The following is a 21,691-nucleotide window of genomic DNA, read 5'->3' as shown; positions in this document are numbered from 1 at the left end:
ACTCCTGCCAAGTGGAAGGGATGTTTGAGGGGGCCTGCAATAGGGGCACAACACACCTTCTCTTCAGCTCAGGGTTTGGCCTGCTTTCAAGGCTTTCAAATCCTCAGCTCTCGGGGTAGTAGCAGTATTTATTAAGCGCTGGTATGCAGAGCACTGGGCTAAGAGCTACAGTGCCAGTTCCTTGCCCTGCTTTTCCTAAAGCAAGAACAAAGACTTGTTGTCCTAAAGGTTTTTTGGACAAAGCCCACCATAAAGGCTGACTTTATGGTGGCCAGAGCCATTCAAAGTCAATCTCCTCACCGAGGGCCTTTGTGTGTGACTCTTTTAAAGATTAGACACTCTAACCTTTGACTCCATTTTCCTTAGTAGACTAATAGACTAATAGAGGTGAGCTTGACAAAGCTCTTTCTAAATCTTCCTTTCCAGGAGATTTTATACAAAGTTTCCTACCGAGTATGAAAAGAACTTCCAAATGTCTCTCTGTTATATTGTTGTATTGTACTTTCCCAAGTGCTTAGTACAGTGCTTTGCACAGTAAGCACTCAATAATATGATTGGACGAATGAATACAGGGCTCATCCTAGACCACAAACTGACAATGTTTTTTTCGATTTCAACCTTTCCACTGAAAATCAGAACTGATTCTCCGCCAAGCAGGTTTTGCTACCCAACACTGGTGTGCTAAATATTTGAAGATGACCCTTCTGCTGGGGGTCATGTTGAAAAAAGGACCTTTTTTAATGGTATTTGTTAAGTACTTATTACGTGCCAGGCACTGTATTCAGCAGTGGATACATGATAATCAGATTGGACGCCACCCATAGCCCACATGGGTCCCACGATCTTAACCCCCATTTAATAGATGAGGTAACTGAGATACAGAGAAGTTGAGTGACTTACCCGATGTCGCAGAACAGATATGTGGCAGATCTGGGATTAGAACCCAGGTCTCCTGACTCCCGGCCTAGCCTAGCAGTGCTCCCCTTACTATTTCCGTCTGGACAATCCATGGTTTGGGGCTGTAATCTCCTTTCACCAACTCCTCCCCGCCACCACCCAAATCCATCGGACCACAGCTCTCCCCCTCCTAGAAGCCCACCATCTTCAGGAAAGCTTCCCCCCAATTAATTCAACACCCAGGTCACTGTCAATCCAACAGCCACCCTTTGTCCTCTGATTACGTGATTACATTTTTCACTTGCATATTCAATTGCTTACTGTGTGCGGAGCACTCCACTGAGCATTGGTTAACCATGTTCTTCCACCTGGTAACACTATTTGTCAATCGCTTTTGTCTGTCTTCCTCAGATTGCTAGATAGAGGGCAGGGAACGGGTATCTTGGTCTGTTGCCCTCTTAAACACTCAGAAGAGTGCTTTGCCTTAGCAGGTGCTCGGTAAACAGCATCAGGATCCCATGTTGTGCTAGGAAGCAGGTCTAACTCCCAAATCGTTGATCCTAGCTATGTGACACAATGTCTGCTAACATAAACCAACCGCCAGGGATTTGGTGTCTTATCTGTGAAAATTGTTAAAATGAAATTTTCATTGCAAAGTACTCCATTCTACCTTTATGGATACAAATATTTTCAGTTGGCTAGACAGATGTTCAGTTACTTCTGCTACGCTTCTTCCCCATTCATTTTTCCTTTTTCTTCTTTGCCGTTTATGGTATTTTGTATCTGTCTTCCCTGCTAGACTATTTATCCTCAAAGTTCTAGTACACTGTAGGCTCCCTCAGGGCAGGAAACAGGGCTACTAACTCTACTAAACACTCCCAAGTCCGTAGCCCAGGGCTCTGCACAGAGTAGCTACTCAAATACCACTGATAAAATATGCTTATTGCTCAACTAAAATAAAAATCAGTGGTATTTACTGAGTGCTTACCATGTGCAGAGCACTGGACTAAACCCTTAGGAGAATACAATACAGTACACATGATCCCTGCCCTCAAGGAACTTGCAATTTGTGAACTAGAGCTAGGAGGATAGAGTCCTAGATGAAGAAAAGCTAACTAACAGGGATGAGGAAGTTAGGCTCCAACAAAAGACGAATACGTGAAAATGTTCTCATGATAATATCTCAGGGGAGGTATTAGGAAACTATTTTCTTAACCTAAACTGAGATGGTCTACTAAGGAACCTTTACTCAGGGAGTTAATGGTCACAATGGAGAACACTAGCTATAATATGACTTATTTACCTAGAGATGTCGATAGAAAAGGCTTAAGTCATCCAGTCCAATATAATCAGTTGAAGATCATGGATAGATATGGTCAGTTGCTTTTCCCATTCTAGATTGAAATATTTTATCATTTCCCTGAAAAGACCAATAAGTCCTCTCACCGTCTCAGCACTGGTATCTTTTACTCAAAATTTTTTTTCTCCTAAAAATTCTCGCGATTCGGCCGCTAGACTACTAAGCATAGTCCCCAATCTCTCCCCTCTGAAATTTTTTCCCCCTGTGTTTCAGAAATGAAAGCCACTTAACTGAATGCCATATTGGCTAGCAAGCGTGACTGGGATACTGAGAAGAGATAATTTTCCTTTGCTACTGTGACCCGACTGACATTTGAAAGTAATGGCTTAAGCAAAGACTCTACATTTTCCACCACCTGCAAGCATTAGGCTAAGCAAATAATAAAATGTGATTAAAAAAAACCCCACAACTCTATGACCAGTGGTGGGAGAAGTGGAGGATGGGGAAAAGGAGGGAGGGAAAAAGGGAAGGAAGGGAGGGAGAGAGGGAGAGGAGGACAGAGAGAAAGAGAAAGGAGGAAAAGGAGAAAAAGAAAGGGGGAGAGGGAGAAAGAGTGGTGGAGAAGGAGAAAGAGGGTGGGAGGAGGTGGGAGGGAGATGGAGATAGGGAGAGAAAGAGACATCCTCCTAGAATACCTGATGACACTTTTCAAAGTGCATTTTTCAGTAGTCAAATAGGAGAGAACCATAGCAACAAAGCCAAATCCAAACACACTCGGCAAATAAAAGCCAGTGATCCAGGTTTGGTTTTCCCAATTTTATTGAACCAATAAAATTCCTACTAATAACAATGAAAGAAATTTCAGCAAGTATAAATGCGATACAGTTTAACAAACCCCATTGTTCCGTACCTATAAATAGAATTTCAAAATGTCATAAAAAGTGCAGATTTATGAATTGTTGTTAACATGTTAATACACAATTCCTTTGCTTATAAGGTGTTTGTCAACACTCACTAACAGTTCCTTCTGCATCTGTTCAAATAATATTACCTTGTTTCTTCAAATCAGGACCGAAAGCACTAAAATGTTCCACACAAACTGATCCATCTTGGTCAGTTGATAGTCATTCTGAGCTACAAATCAGCAACAGAAGAAAAACAAAAAACAAAAACACAAAAAACTAGTTAGGCCAAAAGCTCTCAGGAATCCATAAGAAACTCCGTAACTGCTGACTCATGGGGTGAATGACCACGTGACCTGCCAAAGTTTAGGATCATTCACGGCATAAGACTTTTACCTAGAGCAGGGTCTGTTTCAGCAAGAGCAATTTTAAAGTGGCTATGTTTATCAAGTCTGCTACTTTAGGAATTAAAACTATAAACATACGACTGACATCGACACTGTAACTTTTGTGAATCCTAAATTGCATCAATAATTTGTTTGTTAAAAGCTTATTCTAATGAAAAAAATCTTACATACTACGAGACTGATATATGGCAGTCTTAGAGATCACACCATCTGCCTCACATTAGCCCAAAGTCACGTGCTTCATAAAAAAAAAAAATCAAACATTACAGTAACAAAGCACAGGACTGCAAAGGCAAAACATCACAGCTTCTGATTACATTGGCTAAAAAGTACCAAGGAACACGAAAGATAATTTGTATTAATACTGATGAATTAAAGAATAACTAGAAGATAATAGACGTTCACAGCATGCTACATATATTGCTCACAACTTAAAAAGAGAAAACAATGTCCAACTGAAAGTCAAGAAATTGGCATTCTGATTTTGATTTGCACTTCAGCTACAAAGACATAATATATACATTCATTATGCAGCTGCCCAGCAAAATCAGGCTACAAAAGAAATTTCAAGTTCAAATCCTATTTATAAGCTACAGGATATATCCAGTTCTACCATGACCAGGAAAAGTATTTTCAGGTTTTGTGGGGTTAAAGAAAAGGATTGAGGCAAGAGTCCAAGGTTTCAAGATGTGTTTCTTCGCCGAATGTAGATTGTGTGAACGGATGTGCTTTAAATTTAAACCTATCAGTGAAATACCTCACCATCTAGCATGCGGTTTATTTTCTTTGCGCATCTCATCTTAGGCAGGAGGGGAGAGTCAAGGTGAAAGGAGGGATAAGCACAGGAAGATTGACAAGTCTCCCCGGGAACCATTAGATGACCACTCTTGGCCACGGACACCTTGGGCGAATTTCCTTTCAGGATGACTGAGCTTCTTTCTCACTGTATCTGACACATTCAGGTAAGAAAGCAAATGGCCACTCACTGTTAGAAAGGAAAATCAATCCATTTGCCATCCACAGACAGGATGGGTACTTTTTCGACCCCAGTCCTCCTTTCTGAGGTGAAAAGATTAGATAAATGATCATTCAACATTCAATCGGAGAGGCCTTGCTGGTCCCTTATGTAAAGATGCCCTATTTATGGTTTTGACCGTACATTTGACTTTATGGGAGAAGCCTAAGTGCACCAAGGTCCTCCTTCCCCCCAAATATTGGAGCCAAACAAGTACTAAGCAATCGTCCTCAGATTTACTAACGCTTCAAATTGTCGTTGGGGTTGTAAAATAGATATTTGTTCCAATGGCCATTTTCCAATCTTCCCTATCTGAAGGGTTTCCACAAACACTCAAGGGAATCTCCGTTGATATCGATTTCATTTTCGTACTCTGGGGGAAACATTGATTCAGGCATTTACAATGAGAATAATGCCACTGTCTTTCATATGAACCCCTTCTCCCACCTCTAAATCCTACTGAAGGTCAAGGCTTCACAAGGCCCAAACATATTCCCCAGGGATGGTAGGTCATTTACTCAGCTGGGCTGTCTACTATAGTCCTAGAGAATTACTTCTCAAAAAGATTGATAATCATCCAAATAATCCCACCCACAGAACTTTATGTGTCTGTACCACGGGAGCGAGCTGTTCCTATGAGTTCCTCCCCATGCACCCCCTTATTCTCAGATTCTCAGTCCGTTGAGATCCAGGGTCTGTGTCTAATTCTCAACCATGTTTTGTTCCCCGTGCTTAGTATGGTATTTTCACACAGTAGGGTTTAATAAATAATATTACTGCCACCGGTCATTGAACCAATCCAAAATTCTGGGCAAGAATTTAACTCATCTCCAGATGGCTTGGCTAACACACCAGGAGTGTTTTCAGTACCTGCTAAATTCTCCCCTTTCAAGTCTTTTGGCTTTCTGGACCAGGCTTGGATACGATACCAAGTGGATCAGGTGATAAAGTCCTTTTTCAAAATCAACCGGTTCCACTCAGGAGGCGGCCATTCAGGGGTGAGGGAGAGGGGAGTACAAAGTTGCTTGACTTGGAAAAGGTGAAAGGCATTGGAGGGAAGAAAACAGTTTCATCCGTGTGGATGGAAAATTAAATTTGGAGTTAGTTATGGTACTCTTCAAGCGCTATGTGACAAGCACTGTGCTAAGTGTCGGGAGGGAGTGATACAAGATGAAACTTGTCCATGTCCCATATGGGGCTCAAGATCAAAGAGACAGGGTCCCAGAGAGGACACCGTTTAGGAAGCTGCAACAGCAAGTTGCTTCCATCCAGACTAAGTGGATTTATGGGAGTTTTAAAGCTAGGGTGACTTTGAACAAGAATCAAGTGACTTACTTCTTTGGCCTCAGGGGGAGGCGGGATATACAGGAGAAAGCTTGGAGGGGCGACAAAGAGTGGTTTGGGTGGAAGGGTTCGCTTATCCCGCTCTCTCGGGCAAATATATACTAAACTTTACAGTTGACCATGTCCTCGACTCACAGGCAGATAAGGGCAAACTTCCCCACATAACTCGGTCTCTGCCCTTCCCTCAGTGCCCCATTCCCATCACAAATCAATTGTTGGTTTGTAATGTAGACAAATCAATAGTCGAGAGCCAGAATTCTAGATTTCAACACCACGAGTGCTCTCAAAGTGTTTTGTGGGTACCCAACATGGCTGGACTCATTTAGCAGTGGGGCATCCGGGAAAACTACTCAATTTGGCTTCAAGTCACCTGAAGGGAAAGCACCAGGGACTGCAGAGTGGATTCCGATTTTATAAATGCACTTCAAACTCCAAAACGGTATCAGGAATCATGTGCTTGATTACTAGCTGAGGTTTGGGCTAAGGGGAGAAAGTCATCGATGGGAGGTCTGTGCCCAGTACTTTGGTTTTATTCTGCTTGGCACTGATGATTTCTTATCTGATGCCTTCTTCCCAAGCTTATTTGCCCCAAATAACCCAAGTCCTATTTGAGAGAGAAGCTTAAAGTCTTGGTCTTCCAGGGAAGTAGTCATTTAGAAGTTTAAGCTTCCTTTTGCCAGACACTGTACTTCCGTAGTAGAAATTGTTACTAAAATATTCACAATAGTCGTTTTTCCTTTTATCTTCTTCTTAGAGCTTTACCACTTCAGACACTCTAATCTGAATCAAAAATCGGAGGCAGTCACGGGACTACGTTCTGTAAATTATGTCTGGAGATCGTTTGATTTCTCTGTGGCCTGGGAAGTGAAGAATTTATCGGAGGATAGAGCAGTCAGAGGAGAAACTGTCACAGGAGGATTTCAGTTAACTTTCGAAGCTCGGCTAACATACGAACGAGACTGGGAAAGTTGTAATATGGGGCCAGACTGAGGTGAGTCATTTTGCTTAAGCAAGGCAGCTCTGCTATTTCCTGCCCCGTGCTTCCCTTCTATTGAGATTTTCAAGACACCATCAGAGGTCACCGGCTTTCCTGACGCATTTGGTCTTAAGCCTTGAGACGTTATTTCCACTGGCACCCGAGGCCGTCTCTCCAGAGGCAGACATCCTGCAGCTAGCTGTGTCGGTCAAAGGTTAATCAGTAGTCCTTCTCCAAATGCAAAGTTCCTCCCTCCCAATTCTTTATAAATCCATGACTGGCAAGTCTAATCCAATGAGTTCCCACTGCATCTGACTACTTACTACTGAAGCCAAGCCATAAGGCCTGGGGCTAAGGGGCAGACCATCTGCCTTCCCTATTACCCACAAGGCAGGTCAGCCCGAGAAAATTGACACACATCCCTAATCCAGCTGGTGAGACAGAAAGACTCCAGCAAGAGAAGGTAAATACAGGTTACTTTAGCAGAGAACTCCATGGGATTTATTATTAAAATTTGTTTTAACAATATAAGCAACAAAGTTGAAGAATTCACATTCATTCGTGCATTTTTTTTTAAACGACATTTGCACATTAAGTTTGGCACAATGTGAGCCCAAGGTGTAGAGAAGCATATGGTAGAATCATAACTTTACACCTATTCTGAACAAACGTCTATTTTAAAAATATCACATTTGAGTATAAAAGCTATACTAGAAATTATTACATAGTAAATTCAATACTCTGAAAAAATACCACCCTGGAAAACCGCATCAGAATCACAAGTTTGCATCACATATAGAAAGGAAACAGCAAACTCGTTGTAAAACGGCATTTCACAACCAGGAATCCTATGTGTTGCTGTGTTTTAAAAGGCGCGCTGGCACCTTCCAAAATCAATTTTCTAGGTTGATTCACTTGGAGGTTTACATAGAAATAGTTTCATTTTCTGCTTATAGTTCAAAGTCTAATTACTTCTCCCATCGTTGGCAAGATGGATGCTGAGCTGAAAGGAAATTCTGCCAGGAAAGAGATCCAGTAAAGGCACTGTTATTTCCATACCCCAAACTCAAGCTACTTACATTTCCGGAAAGAAAATTACAGTTAAGTGGCTCAATTATAATGTTACCTAAGTCTCATTTCAACTTCTTTGTAAAGCTCATCTGCTGTTCTGTTCTGACTCCTCCATTTGCATCTCAGAAAAACATTTCTCTCCTTGTTCCCTTGGAGATCACCTGCTTCAAAATCTGGGCTACTCACCAAAAGAGCCCAGGCAGATAACAGATGTTAACAGCATCCTTAGCTTGAAGCCACTAGGAGATGTCAAACCTATATATGTATATATATATGTGTATCTGTAGATATACATATATAGAGATGTGTAGCCTAAATATCTGTATATAGATGTATGTGTAAATATACATGCACACATACAGATATACACATATATAGGTGTATGCTCATTATCTGCCTCTTGAAATACTCTTGAATCGTCCTGAAGTTTATCTAAACCACTATATTGAAAAAATTCAACTTAAGGTATATGCAATGAAAAAAAAAGAAGAGATTCTGCCACACAGTTCTTTGAAAAATTTCTTTAAATAAACCACCCTGTCTTCATTAGCTATATTTTTCCTCGACTGGAGGACTTCAAGCAAGAATGCCTGCATCCCAAATTGCAGAACTACCTTAAATTAAGTTTACAATTTTCATCATTCTCATATGGAATGGATGATCAAAGGGAAATTGTCTAGGTATTGTCAGAGCAAGGGCTCATCAACTGGGAGAGGGACAAAGTTCAGATTTTGTAACAAAACTGGTCCATGATGTTTTTCATGGAGAGTAAAATCAGACCGAGATGGCAAAAACAAACTAGTCTGGAATCTCTGCTGGAAATTGAACGGAAAACTTTAACCTTATTCGCACTGAAAAAAAAAATGGAACTGTTTTAAAAAAAAATAAAGTCACCCTTATTTAACAAAAAAAAGTGTTTTAGCAGTGCAGTTGTGTCCTACTTGGATTGGCGCAAGCATTTCTTTAGGCACTTCACTGGTTCAGTAACAAAATACAAAGTAAAGCTATAAACACAGATATTTTGTGCTCTTGGAAGTTAGCTAGTCAAGCAACACAAACCAATGAAAAAATGAGTCTTTTTGTACTAACAGTGGTCCAAATATAATTTTTTTTGGGGGGGGGAGCACTTTGGCATCTTAAGAGAAGATGAGTCAACCCCAACCAGTTAAACAAAAACATTAAGCCATGTGCAATAAAGAAATTCAACAAAAAATTTCTTCATGGCTGTATTTTTAGAAGGACACTTTTGCAGTGACATCATAGGGGAAAGCTTATTTTGTTTTCTAGAATATATTGCACTTTCTTTTTGTTCACTCACATTAATGCATAGAAACATAATTTTTACCTTTTAATATTACTGCTCAACCTATTACATGAAGGGAAATGACAGGAAATCATTTCTAAAACCTACCAGGAAAAATACAGATATATTAGCCTTCCTTCGCTTTCCACAAGAGAGAAAAGCACTATGAGAAAGGAAAAATGTGCAAAGAAAAACATTTTTGGTCAGTCTTGTGTAGGTGAAACTTTACAGGGGCCAACAAAATGAACTGTAAGCAGCACTATAATGAATGTTGATACTTTAAAAAGATTGAGGGTTACTTGTCAGTAACAGGAAGGGTTGTGCATAACTTCACCTTAAGATACACATCTGAAATGGAAAACAAACCTCTTCTGTTTCACAAAGGAAATCTAATAGTTGAATTGTGGCATCTCAGTAGCATGCTAGAGAGTTTCTCGATTCGTTTCACATTAAACCGTGGGCCGTGTTTGTGTCACATTCCAGTCATTGTCACTAGCTGGAGTGCCAGAAAAACAGCCACCCGGGGGGGGGGCGGGGGGATGGGGGCAAAGAAGCACCCAGGAAACAGACTGCTTTTACAGTGCATGCTTTTTCCTTTACAAGATTTAGGACACAGCATTAAGATATCACAATGGCCAGAGAGGTCACTCTTTGCTGGATTCCAATAATCTGAAAATGATTGCTTGAATGGATTGTAAGCGCTTCTCCTCCAGTACATTGCCAAAAAAACCAAAAACAAACCCCAAAAACCAACCAAACAAAAAAACCAAAGAACACAGATTCGTGCACACGTGCGCACACCCATACACGCACACACGCACACACACGCACACCCCGCCCCACCCCCAAAGCGCTGAAGTGAAGCATTAACCAGGATTGTGATTTGGGATCGGTATCCCAAGATTCCAACTAGAAACAATGTAAAAGTAGTGCTCCTCGGTTATTTCTGCTCTCGTTAGTAATGTTAAGCATCAAGAAAAAGAAAAACACATCATTGCACGTTACCGCCGCCCAAAACACGGCTAAACTTTGACACTAGAGAATTGAATAATTTTTTGATGCTACATCACAAACGGCTTCTGGCGAGTATCTTATGTGAAAAGGTCTTTTACATATGAACGACGCGTTTTCCCCCTCTGAAAGACGCTGCTTCAGGTCAAGTGACGAGTTATAGCCCGAAGTGCGTACAGAAGTTCCGCTTGCATTCGTGCTTCCATTAAAAGCAAATTTACATGAACCTGAAACGGAATGGAGTATACGGTAACTACACAATAGTCCACAACTATCAAGCAGGACACTTTATTAACTGCATCGTTCTTCACTAAGTAAGGGGCATTTATTCTGCTGTGTGGGTGTTGTTTGTGTGGATATTGTCCAGTTATTTAGTACAGTGCCTGGCACAGAGTAACCCCTTAACAAATACTATAAATTATTATTATTCACCTCCTCCAAGAGGCCTTCCCAGACTAAGCCCCCTTTTCCTCAGCTTCCCCTCCCTTCCGTGTCACCTCGACTCACTCCCTTTGCTCTTTCCCTCTTTTCCCCCCCACAGCACTTATGTATATATGTATATATCTGTAATTCTACTTATTTATATTGATGCTGGTTTACTTATTTTGATGCCTGTCTCCCCACCTCTAGACTGTAAGCCCACTTTGGGCAGGGATTGTCTCTCTTTATTGCTGTACTGTACTTTCCAAGCGCTTAGAACAGTGCTCTGCACACAGTGAGCGCTCAATAAATACAACTGAATGAAACCTTTGGACAATTTGCACACATTATGGAACTTGCTTAACCTGTGAGCCTCATGTGGGACAAAGACTGTCCAACCGGATTAACTTATATCTACATATAAGCAAGAGCTTGACACATAGCTCGTGCTTAATACCTTTAAGAAACAAAACAAAAAAAACCTAGTTTCACCAGCAAACTGAAATGCTACTAAAATACCTTCTAGGAAATAAACTTTAAGAACTACCTAGAACTAAAATTTAAGCATGGCATAGTGGATACAGCACAGGCCTGGGAGGCAGAAGGCCATGGGTTCTCCTCCCAGCCCCACCACTTGTCTACTGTGTGGCCTTGGGCAAGTCACTTCACTTCTCTGTGCCTCAGTTCCCTCATCTGTAAAATGGGGATTAAGACTGTGAGCCCTATGCCGGACAGGGACTGTGTCCAACCTGATTTGCTGGTCTCAGTGCTTCGTACAGTGCCTGGCACATAGTAAACACTTGAATACCATAATTATTACTGTTATAATGGCACAAAGTGAAGAACAAAAATCTTAGTTTATCTAATTTAGGTCCAAAAGAATGAAAATAAGTGTTAGAGATTTCAGGGCAGCCAGCATAGCACGATTTAGAAAGTAATTATGAAACATGAGGATAGATGTCAAACAGGGCACCATCAAACTGGGTCCTCCCAGCATCCTTCCCGTTGGACAAATAATACTGGGTGGGATGTGTCCTTGGTTTGACCCAGAATAGCTTTCCTATGTTCTTACTGTGCAGCTAAAGAAGTCTCATGGCCAATTTCATAAAAATTTCTTTATTTCAGCTGGAAGAGTGGGTAAGGGAGAAGAACAATAAGTGAATCTGAATCAGTAAAAAAAAAAAAAAAAAGAAATCCAAATTGTAGAAATTCAGAATTTTGATCTCATGCCAAAGTCTTTACTCTTGCTACTCATCAAGCTGGGGGGAGTTGCCAGTTGGCTGAAGTCTGAAAATTCAAGATAATATCTTCTGACTTCTTATCCTTGCCCTGCTTTCCTCTACTTGCTCTGCAGCTCTCTCTTCACTGTTACCTTCAATTGGAAGCAACGGGGTCAGGGAATCAGAGGAATTGGGTTCTAATCCTGACCCTGCTACTTGCCTGCTGGGTGACCATAGGTAAGTCATTGTACCTCAGCATACTCATCTGAAAATGGGGATTCAATATCGATCTTCCTCTTACTTAGACTGTGAGCCCTGACGTGGGACGGGGACAGCGTCTGACCTTATTGACTTGTATCTCCCCCAGCACTTAGACCAACGCATGATACAGTTTAAGTGCTTAACAGGTACCACAAGTATTATTATTAATTAGTCTTCTTTTTGTCTCTTTTTCTGTAGCAGTCATTTTCTCTGGCTGGTTTCTTCAAAAACTATGTTCAGAGTGAACTGTGGGAAGGGACTGTGTTTGTTTATTGTTATACTGTACTCTCCCAAGAACATAGTACAGTGCTTTGCACACAGTAGGCACTCAATAAATATGACTGAACTAAATGTTAGCAAATTCTCGACAGATTACTTCAAAGTGAATCCCACGTAAAGAGAGCCCTCCTGGATTGTTGAAAAGCAGCCTTTGGGTAGACGTCCCTTGACTCATTACAGTTTACATTTAAAAACTGGCAGATTCTATACACTGTGCTCTTACATTGAATCTGAATGAAAAGTTTCCATGATGCAATGTTTTACAATATTCCACTGGCATATTTACAGATCCATAAACGTTGCAAAAGTTGTTTGGCCTTTAAGGAGGAGTGTTGCTCACTTGGTTAATTTATTACTTGGATCCAAGACTACATTCACCACCACCCCGAATCCACTGAGAGACAAAACGTTGGGGCATTTGAGAAAACTCTCAAACCTTTGAATGGCTGTCCTGAAGTTGTCCTCATTCAAAAATCTTCACGCCAACTCAAAATTGTTTTTATTGTTTTGAAAAACTGGCCCCCAACATGGAAGTACTTAAATGTGTCTTCTAAATCAATCAGCAGTATTTATTCCCTTCTCCCTTCTGCAAGGCTCTGATTTGCTCCTTTTAGTGACCCCTCCCTTAGCTCCATAGCACTTATGTTCATATCTGTAATTTATTTATATTAATGTCTGTCTTGCTTTCTAGATTGTAAGCTCTTTGTGGACAGGAATGTGTCTACCAGCTGATTTATTGGTATACTGTATTCTCCCCAGCACTTAATACAGTGGTCTATGGACAATAACCACTCAATAAATATGACTGATTGCTTACTGTGTGCAGAGCACTGTACTAAAATCTTGGGAAAGTACAATACAATAGAGTTGGTAGACATACTCCCGGGCCACAAAGAGCTTACAGGCTACCGCTCTAAAACCACCTTGGCTCAAGTACAATATGTCCACTGTCCTGCACAATTGTTTCCTTTTTCTTTTTGAAATTTTCAGGACATTTTCTTCCCTTGAACAGCTGTGATTTATCATAATGAGAATAATTTGAGGTTAGCATGACTTAATTTATCAGCTTGTTACCTAGGTGAGGGCCTAGATTTTCTTTCCCGAGTCAATTTCATACACTGCCTTGAGGTGAGACTTCACGTTTTCTTTTCTTTGCTAAATACTTAAATCCCTAATTTCTTTCCTTTTGTTAAACTCCTCTTGTCTGAAATGACATTTTCTGCCAAGAGGCTCTTAGGGCGATTGCTGAAAGCAGTAATGGGAGACTCCTAGGGTCACTGGCATTCAGCGCTGCTCTCTCCAGCCCACTGAAAACCTTCTGTTTTCAGGCTGACCCTGGATCCCAGATAAATCCTGATTTCTTCCTATGGATTTTCTCTTCTACAAAATATGGAAATGCAGCGCGCGTCAGCCCACTCTAAAGAAGTGTCTTGGTTAAGTCCTTCGAAAAGCTGGCTTTGCTCAGCAGGACTCTGAATACAGTGGTCTTTCCTAAGGACTTCGTCGATACCAAGGAAATATTTTAGTACCCGCTAAGTGCAGAGTTTTAGAAATGGGTTTGACTAGGGGAAAGCACGCTCCTCTAAATCACTTCTCCTCTTTCACAGCCTCAAAGTTGTAAATAAAATGTCCACCAGATCAATTATGATTACTAATCTGGCTGAATCACATTAGGAGTTAAGAGAGTGCTCCTTTTTAACTCTTCACTTCTAAGTACTTAAGGTCTGTTCCCTTTAACTTACGCTACCTAGCTCATAGGACAGTGTTCTGCCCAGAGTCGGGGTTTATAAAGGCCACTGGCTGAGTGAAGGTTTCAGAGAATACATAATAATGACAGTAATGAATAATTATGCAATGAATAATGACAATATTATTATTGTTAAGGGATTACTATGTGACAAGCCCTGTACTAAGCCCTGGGGTAGATACAAGATAATCAGGTTGGACACAGCCTCTGTCCCACTTGAGGCTTCACAGTCTAAGTAGGACGGAGGAGGATTTACATGCAAAAAATATTACAATTTCCCAATTTGAGGGCTCCATATCCATCTTTTCAGAGGTAAGTAAAAAATCTGATACACGACCCGCACTGCATCTTTTTCCTGATGTGACACTTCTATCCTTCTCTGCATGCATGACCTCCACCACCCCTTTTTAGATTCTTCCCCTCCTCTTTTGAACTTTCACCCCCATCTGTCTCTCAAATACGCAACAACCGTCTTGCTCTTTCATCCCCCACACCCATGACCCCTCTCCTCTCCTCCTGGATGCCCAGCACAGGGGGCTTTGGCTGAACATGTTTTGTTATAGAACACTTACCTTTTCTGAGTGTTTGAACTGTCGCCAGTAACTATCATACATGCGCTTGGTAGTTCTCTCAGGGTAGCAGGTCACTGTTTTAATGTAAACCTTCAAGCTTCGTTCAAGTAACTGATTAACTTCTCCATAATCATAGTCATCATACCTAAGCAAAAATGATATCAATCGATCAATCATATTTATTAAGTGCTTCCTGTGTGCAGAGAGCACTGTATTAAAGCTTGGGAGAGTACAATATAACAAAAGACATATTCCATACCATAAACAAAACATCCCCTGCCCGCAATGAGCTTACAGTCTAGAGGGAGCTACAATGTTTAACGTCAGAAGACACTGATGATGGGGCCTAAATGTAAATGTTACTAGTTCACTTTCCCTTTAAGAAACTTCTTTCTAGTATTTCCACATGTCTAGCGTCGCTGACAACAGGTAACAAGAAACAGCATGGCCTAGTGGATAGAGCGCAGGCCTGGGCGTCAGAAGGACCTGGGTTCTAATTCCGGCTCCCCCACTTGTTTGTGTGTCCTGGAGCAAGTCACTTCACTTCTCTGTGCCTCAGATACCTCATCTGTAAAATGGGGATTAAGACTTTGAATCCAGTGTGGGACAGGGACTGTATCCAACCCAATTACATTGTATCCACCCCAGAGCTTAGTACCGTGCCTGGCATATAGTAAATGCTTAACAAATACCACAATTATTATTATTATTGTCATCTAAGAAGAGAAATGCAGTTTCCATAATTTTCCTTTTCTCATACATTTTCCCCAGTTTTCCCCAATTGGAATACTTTATATTAGACTTTAATACCAGCACTCAATTTAAGTCATCTGGAGGAAAAAACAAATTTAGTATCGAGAGTTGCATTTTATTTTTCCCACCCACCTGGCAAATTTCAATTTCTTCAGAGTTTTAGTGAGTCAGGTTACACTATATAAAACCAGAGCCTCCATTATGGACTGAATTCTAATTTCATTCCATAAAGTCTTTAGCACTTCCACAACAAAATATGCCAAGGTGCATCAAAGGCATGAATTGTGGTTTAATGTGCCCTTCTTCTAACTCTAAGACAAATTGGGCACATATAAGTCAAACATCAGAACGACAATCAGTTTACGAATGGCCACTTTAAAAAAATCAAATCCGTTCACTCAGTGATGAAGCAGACAGAAATTGTAGCCCTTTCCCTTCCAGCTAAAAACCAATTATCTGACAATTGAGCAAAATTGGCAGTGGTGGGGAGGATGGGGGAGAGAGTGCCTGCCCAAGAAAGTCAAATACAATTTTGTTTGGTTCTCCAAACTTAATAGCAAGAACCTGGAATAGCTTTTTCCTCAATTAGCTCTAAGAAAGGCTCTACGATAGAAATACCCCATCGCTTAAGAAGCCTCAGAATCAGAACTGCAAACACCTAGGCATGTGTGGTCTCTAAGGCACCTGCTTGGGAACTTCAAAACAGTCTTTGTGCAGAAAAGCTTTCCATGCGAAATTATCTTTCCTTCTTCCATATGGTCCAGGTGTGGATAAATGGGCTCTGCTCTAAAAGATGGAGTTATTTGACCTGATGGTAATCTTCTTCTAGACTGGAGTCGTTGTGAGCAGGGAACGTGTCTACCAACTCTGTTCTACTGTACTCTCCCAACTGCTTAGAGCAGCCCTGTACACAGTAAGTGCTCAATAAATCCCATTGACACATTGATTCAACACAACTAGGCATGAGGGTCACCTCTGACAAATAAAATAATAATAAATAATAAAATTACTCAGGGCAGGGGCAGGGAGAGGTTATCATCTCCCAAGTTTGTAGCTTTCCAACAAAAACGGACCAACTTTGCCCGAGAAGGCCAGGAAGTTTTCCTGATTAGGACTGAGAGGGGAAACGGGATCTCCTTGGGGTATGACCAGGACGGGGAGAGTGACTTGCTAGATTTTCCCACTTTCCTGCAAAGGGAATCTGGCCTGTGAAATTTTTGCTTCCTAAACTTGAGTTGTCTCTCCCCAAACTTCAGGGAGAATTAAAGTATGTTAGAATCAACTGCTGGTGGAGGGTCTTCTATCGAGAATATCAGGACTGAGACCCACCATGAAGGAACTGATTGAGGCAGAAGTCAGAAGTGTACCAGTGTGTCAGATGATAATAATCCAATCTGCGGATTATTCCTTCCCCCGTGCTCATCCATTTCACTCCTCTCTGTGTCCATCAACACTATCATCAGAAGGGCAGGAAGGGGCAAGAAGAGGAGGTGAAACTCACATGGAGACATTTTGTTACTCATTGATAATGCTGGTCAAAGGTTTTTTTATGATATTTGTTAAGCACTTACCATGTAAGAGACAGTGTTCTAAGCATACAATACATACAAAACAGTCAGGTTGGACATAGTCCATGTCCAACATGGGATTCACAGTCTTAATCTCCATTTACAGATGAGGTAACTGAGGCACAGAGGCATTAAAGGACTTGCCCACAGTCACACAGCAGACAAGAGGCACAGGCAGGATTAGAACTCAAGTCCTTCTGACTCCCAGGCCCATATACCATCTTTTAAGCCAGGCTGCTTCTTTGGGTTGCTTCTGTCAAGAACCTACAATGTGTTATCTTCTCTGCATGCCTCTTGAATTAGGATTGAATGAAGATGACTGATATTTATACAACTAACTCTAAGTGTAATCAAAATCACATACCTGATTCCAAACATACAGTGAACATAATTAAATAAAGCTCTTCTCAACGTTGTGGTATCCACATCTTCATGTGTGGCCATAGTGTTGTAAGTGAGATTGTAGACCATCCTGAACTTTTCATCAAGGAGATGGCCAATGTCAGAGTATAGTCTGTTCACCAGGGAGAATCCGTGATTTTCCCAAGTGTAATCCTAGATGAACAGAAGATGTTTCACTTGATAAGACAAAAACCGTCTTGATTTCCCATTTCCCTTTTCTGCCATTTTCATGAATGTCTATTGCTAACAATTAGGTCATCTCCCTAGAAGAAACCAAGTAGATCAAAAGCTTCAATGCAGTTGCTTACTGGCATGCATTTTTTGTGCGCTTACTATGTGCCAGGCACTGAACTAAGCATTGGGGTAGATAACGAGCTAATTAGGTTGGACACAGTCCCTTGTCCCTCATGGAGCTCACAATCTTAATCGTCATTTTAAGATAAGGTAACTGAGGCACAGAGCATTTTAGCGATTTGGCCAAGGTCATACAGCAGACAAGTGGCAGAGGCGAAATTAAAACTCAGGTCCTTTTGACTGCTAGGCCTGAGCCTTATCTGCTTCTCTTTTACTGTGAACGGAGTAATAATGATGCTAATAATAATAATAATTGTGGTATTTGTTAAGCTCTTATTGTGTGTTAAGTACTGTGCTAAGTGCTTGGGTAGATACAGTGGCATCACATCAGAAGCAGCGTGGCTCAGTGGAAAGAGCATGGGCTTTGGAGTCAGGGCTCATGAGTTCGAATCCCAGCTCTGCCGCTTGTCGGCTGTGTGACTGTGGGCAAGTCACTTAACTTCTCTGTGCCTCAGTTCCCTCATCTGTAAAATGGGGATTAAGACTGTGAGCCCCACGTGGGACAACCTGATTCCCCTATGTCTACCCCAGCGCTTAGAACAGTGCTCGGCACATAGTAAGCGCTTAACAAATACCAACATTATTATCAGATGCATTCCCTATCCAACATGGTGCTCATGGAACAAGTATCTCATCTCCATTTTACACGAGGAAACTGGAACACAAAGAAGTTTAAACAGCTTGCCTAAGGTCACCCACACAGCAGTCAAGGGTGGACCTTCATTCATTCAATCATATTTATTAAGCACTTACTAGGTGCAGAGCACTGTATTAAGTGCTTGGGAAAGAACAATACAACAGTAAACAGTGACAATCCCTGCCCTCAATGAGCCCACATTTCCTGACTCTCAGGGCTGTGTTTCTTCCGCCAGGCTGGGTGGCTTCTCCCAAGATGTAATTCTTCGCAAAGAAGTTTAGACTCACATGTCTTCCCTGGTAGCATAAAGCTATTGGCCGTACCCTATTTTGTGAACTCTATGGGGAAGTCTTGACCATATTTCTGTAGCTGACTGACAACAGAGTTCATTAGAAAAGAATGAGTAAATGAGAGGGAGAGTCAAGATAGTGTCAAGACACATTTTTAGAACAATGCTGACAAGTGGAATACTGTTGAGCCACCCCATTAAACTGGGGTTCACCAAAGTTCACTCTCCACTAGGCCTCAGAGAAAAGCACTCTTCCCCCTTGTAGACTGTGAGCTGTTGTTGGGTATGGATTGTCTCTATCTGTTGCCAAACTGTACTTTCCAAGCGCTTAGTACAGTGCTCTGCACACAGTAAGTGCTCAATAAATACGATTGAATGACTGAATGAATGAATAATGGAGTCTGAGGACCTGGTTCTAATCCTGTCCCTACCATCTACCTGCTGTGTGACCTTGGGCAAGTCAGTTAATTTCTTTGAACCTCAGTTTTCCTCATCTGCAAAATGAGGGTTCAATACCTGTTCTCCTTTCTATTTAGACTGAGAGCCCCATGTGGGACCTGATGATCTTATATCTACCCCAGTGCTTAGTACAGTACTTGGCACATAGTAAGCACTTAACAAATATCCCAATTATTTTCATTATTAACACCCCTGCCTGGGACCACTTCTGTGAAATGAGATTCACCTGATGAACTAAACCGGGTACCGGCAAGGATCGGGAAATCGGCTGCTGCTTTTCTTTGGAAATGGGGGTCCCCAAGGGTCACTCTATGGCTTTCAGGATTATTGCTCTGGTATCTGAGGCTACCCTGGCGGGCTTGCCAGGAAGTAGTAACGCCTAACCTAATATCCACTTAAAATGATAATACTGATGATGGCATCTGAAGTGCTTACTATATACCAAGCACTGTGGAAAAACGGTAATCAGGTTGGACTCAGTCTCCATACCATATAGGGCTCACAACTTAAGTAGGTTGGGAGTAGGATTTAATTACCATTTTACAGGTGAACAGCTGAGACCCAAACAAGACAAGTGACTTCCTCAAGGTCACACAGCAGACAAATGGCAGAGCCAATATTGTAACCCAGGTCCTTGACTCTGGGGTTCAACATGGTCTTTTCGCTAGGTCCCGCTGATCCTGAGTTGTGTTTTTTTTTAAACTTGGCTGAAGGCAAAAAAATATTGCTACTTCTAGGCCAAATCAAAGTAGTTTTTGTTCTATGTCCTAAATAAATTCCATCTTGTACCTGAGCTCGGAACGTTGGCAAATGCTCTTCTCCTCGCCTGGCAAAGTCTTTGTATCCAAAATCGGGGTCTTCAATGTATCGGGAGACATCAGATGTTGAGACTATGTCATCATCAAAAACTAAGGACACAGGAAAAGATAGCATCAGAGTCTAGATAAGGAGGCAATAAAGGCATTTTCCCTACTTCAAAAATTTATTCACATAACTAAAATTATAGTACTAACTTCAGTTTTTAAATTCTCATCAAGTACCTAGGGCTTCCTGTGTTTCAAGGCCAAAGACTTGACTAAAACCGTGACCTTCAACTTGGATTTTTGAAATGGAGTATTATTAATTACAACAATCAAACCTCACTCGATTTGAACCTCTCTTTTTCCACATGGATTTACAGCACATTTCATTTCACAACTCCCTTCTGGAGCCTTATAAAGGATTTAATAGGTTGCCTTCCTAAATCAGAAGAAAAGTTCCTTAGTTGAAATTCTGTGTAATCATCAATCAGTGGCATTTACTGAACACCTACTGTGTGCAGGGCACTGTATTAAGGTCTTAGACACCATCTGGGATCTAATAGCTGCTTTACTTCCATTTTTGGAAGAAGAACTATCTTTGAGGCTGTCCAAAATTAGCAGGCCTAGACATTAAAAGCACCACTCTGAATATCATCTAGGGGTGTCTACATAAAGAGAATGGTAAAAGTATATTTCCAGAAATAAAAAGGTCTAGGGAGAAAAAAAAATGCATTAATGAGGAATGGGACCAGCAATCGCCGAGACTGACAGACAAGAAAATGTAAGGAGAGCAGCGATGATCCTCACGATATTTAAATACAAGCGGATTTTTGAAGGTTTGACAGTTTTGACAAATATCACCTTTGAATTTCCTTAAACGACTGATCTGTACTTCTGCCGGACACGGATCTTGTCGGGCCCCTGTCAACTTTAGTTATTCTGTCTTCTGCTTGAAATATTGTCTTTTGACTGATTACGACTATTAGAAGGACCAAATTATTTCCTCATATTCAAACATTCCAAATAACGTGAAAAGACCAACAACACACTTCTCATATTTAAGTAATGGGGGGAAGTGGGAGAGGAATAAATATCTTCTGACATACATTCTACCAAATTATGTAACCATATTTTCTTCATTTTTAACAACGACATGTTAAAAGCCCCAATTAGTGAGAGGATTATGGGGAACTAAAGAAATAAACCAACAGAAATAATGTCTGGGAAATTTGAGTGAAATCTTTTATTCCTTGATAAAGATGTATTATTGCCTCATCATCTGGCTTTCAATAGGACCATCAGGCTTGACTGGAGTAGACACAGCTAGCTTAACATCCTAGTCATTTCAGCTAAAATGCCAATACACAAACACTTGATATTAATGAAAAGATAACTAGGTAGCGTCAAGACACCCACTCAAAGTCTAGATCAAAAATCTTCACTACCGTGAGAGAGACATTCTTGACCTGGGAACCTGTGATTCTTACAAATAGCAAAATACTGATATTAAAGTACCATAAAAATAAATGCACTAAAAATACCAGTACAGTGACACTGTACTTCCTCATGACACTCTGTAAACATGGAAAAGCACACTATTTTAGGACACAAAAATTTTTTTTAAAAATCTGACATGCTATCCTAGGATAAAAAGTATGGTCTTCAAAAAGCTAGCAAAAATTATTCTTTCAGTGCAGAATGCTT

At 41.0% G+C, this 21,691-nt stretch overlaps 1 protein-coding gene across 2 annotated transcripts in view; it reads right to left on the bottom strand.

The window, feature by feature from the left end:
- Nucleotides 1-2,998: 2,998 nt before the first annotated feature.
- Nucleotides 2,999-21,691, bottom strand: part of SESN3 (sestrin 3) — a 70,382-nt gene continuing 51,689 nt past the window's right edge. The window contains exons 7-10 of one of the 2 annotated variants that reach the window (XM_029047940.2): nucleotides 19,977-20,095; nucleotides 17,411-17,601; nucleotides 14,726-14,870; nucleotides 2,999-10,453 (exon numbers count right to left, since the gene is read on the bottom strand). In XM_029047940.2, coding sequence (XP_028903773.1) covers nucleotides 10,367-10,453; nucleotides 14,726-14,870; nucleotides 17,411-17,601; nucleotides 19,977-20,095 — 542 coding nt within the window. In that variant the 3' untranslated portion in view covers nucleotides 2,999-10,366. Of the gene's footprint in view, nucleotides 10,454-11,420; nucleotides 12,019-14,725; nucleotides 14,871-17,410; nucleotides 17,602-19,976; nucleotides 20,096-21,691 lie in introns of those variants that run through there. The other variant, XM_029047941.2, reaches the window with a different exon arrangement.

Source organism: Ornithorhynchus anatinus, chromosome 20 (genome assembly GCF_004115215.2).
Source record: "Ornithorhynchus anatinus isolate Pmale09 chromosome 20, mOrnAna1.pri.v4, whole genome shotgun sequence".
Lineage (NCBI taxonomy): Eukaryota > Metazoa > Chordata > Mammalia > Monotremata > Ornithorhynchidae > Ornithorhynchus > Ornithorhynchus anatinus.
This window is presented reverse-complemented; position numbering and strand designations above follow the sequence as displayed.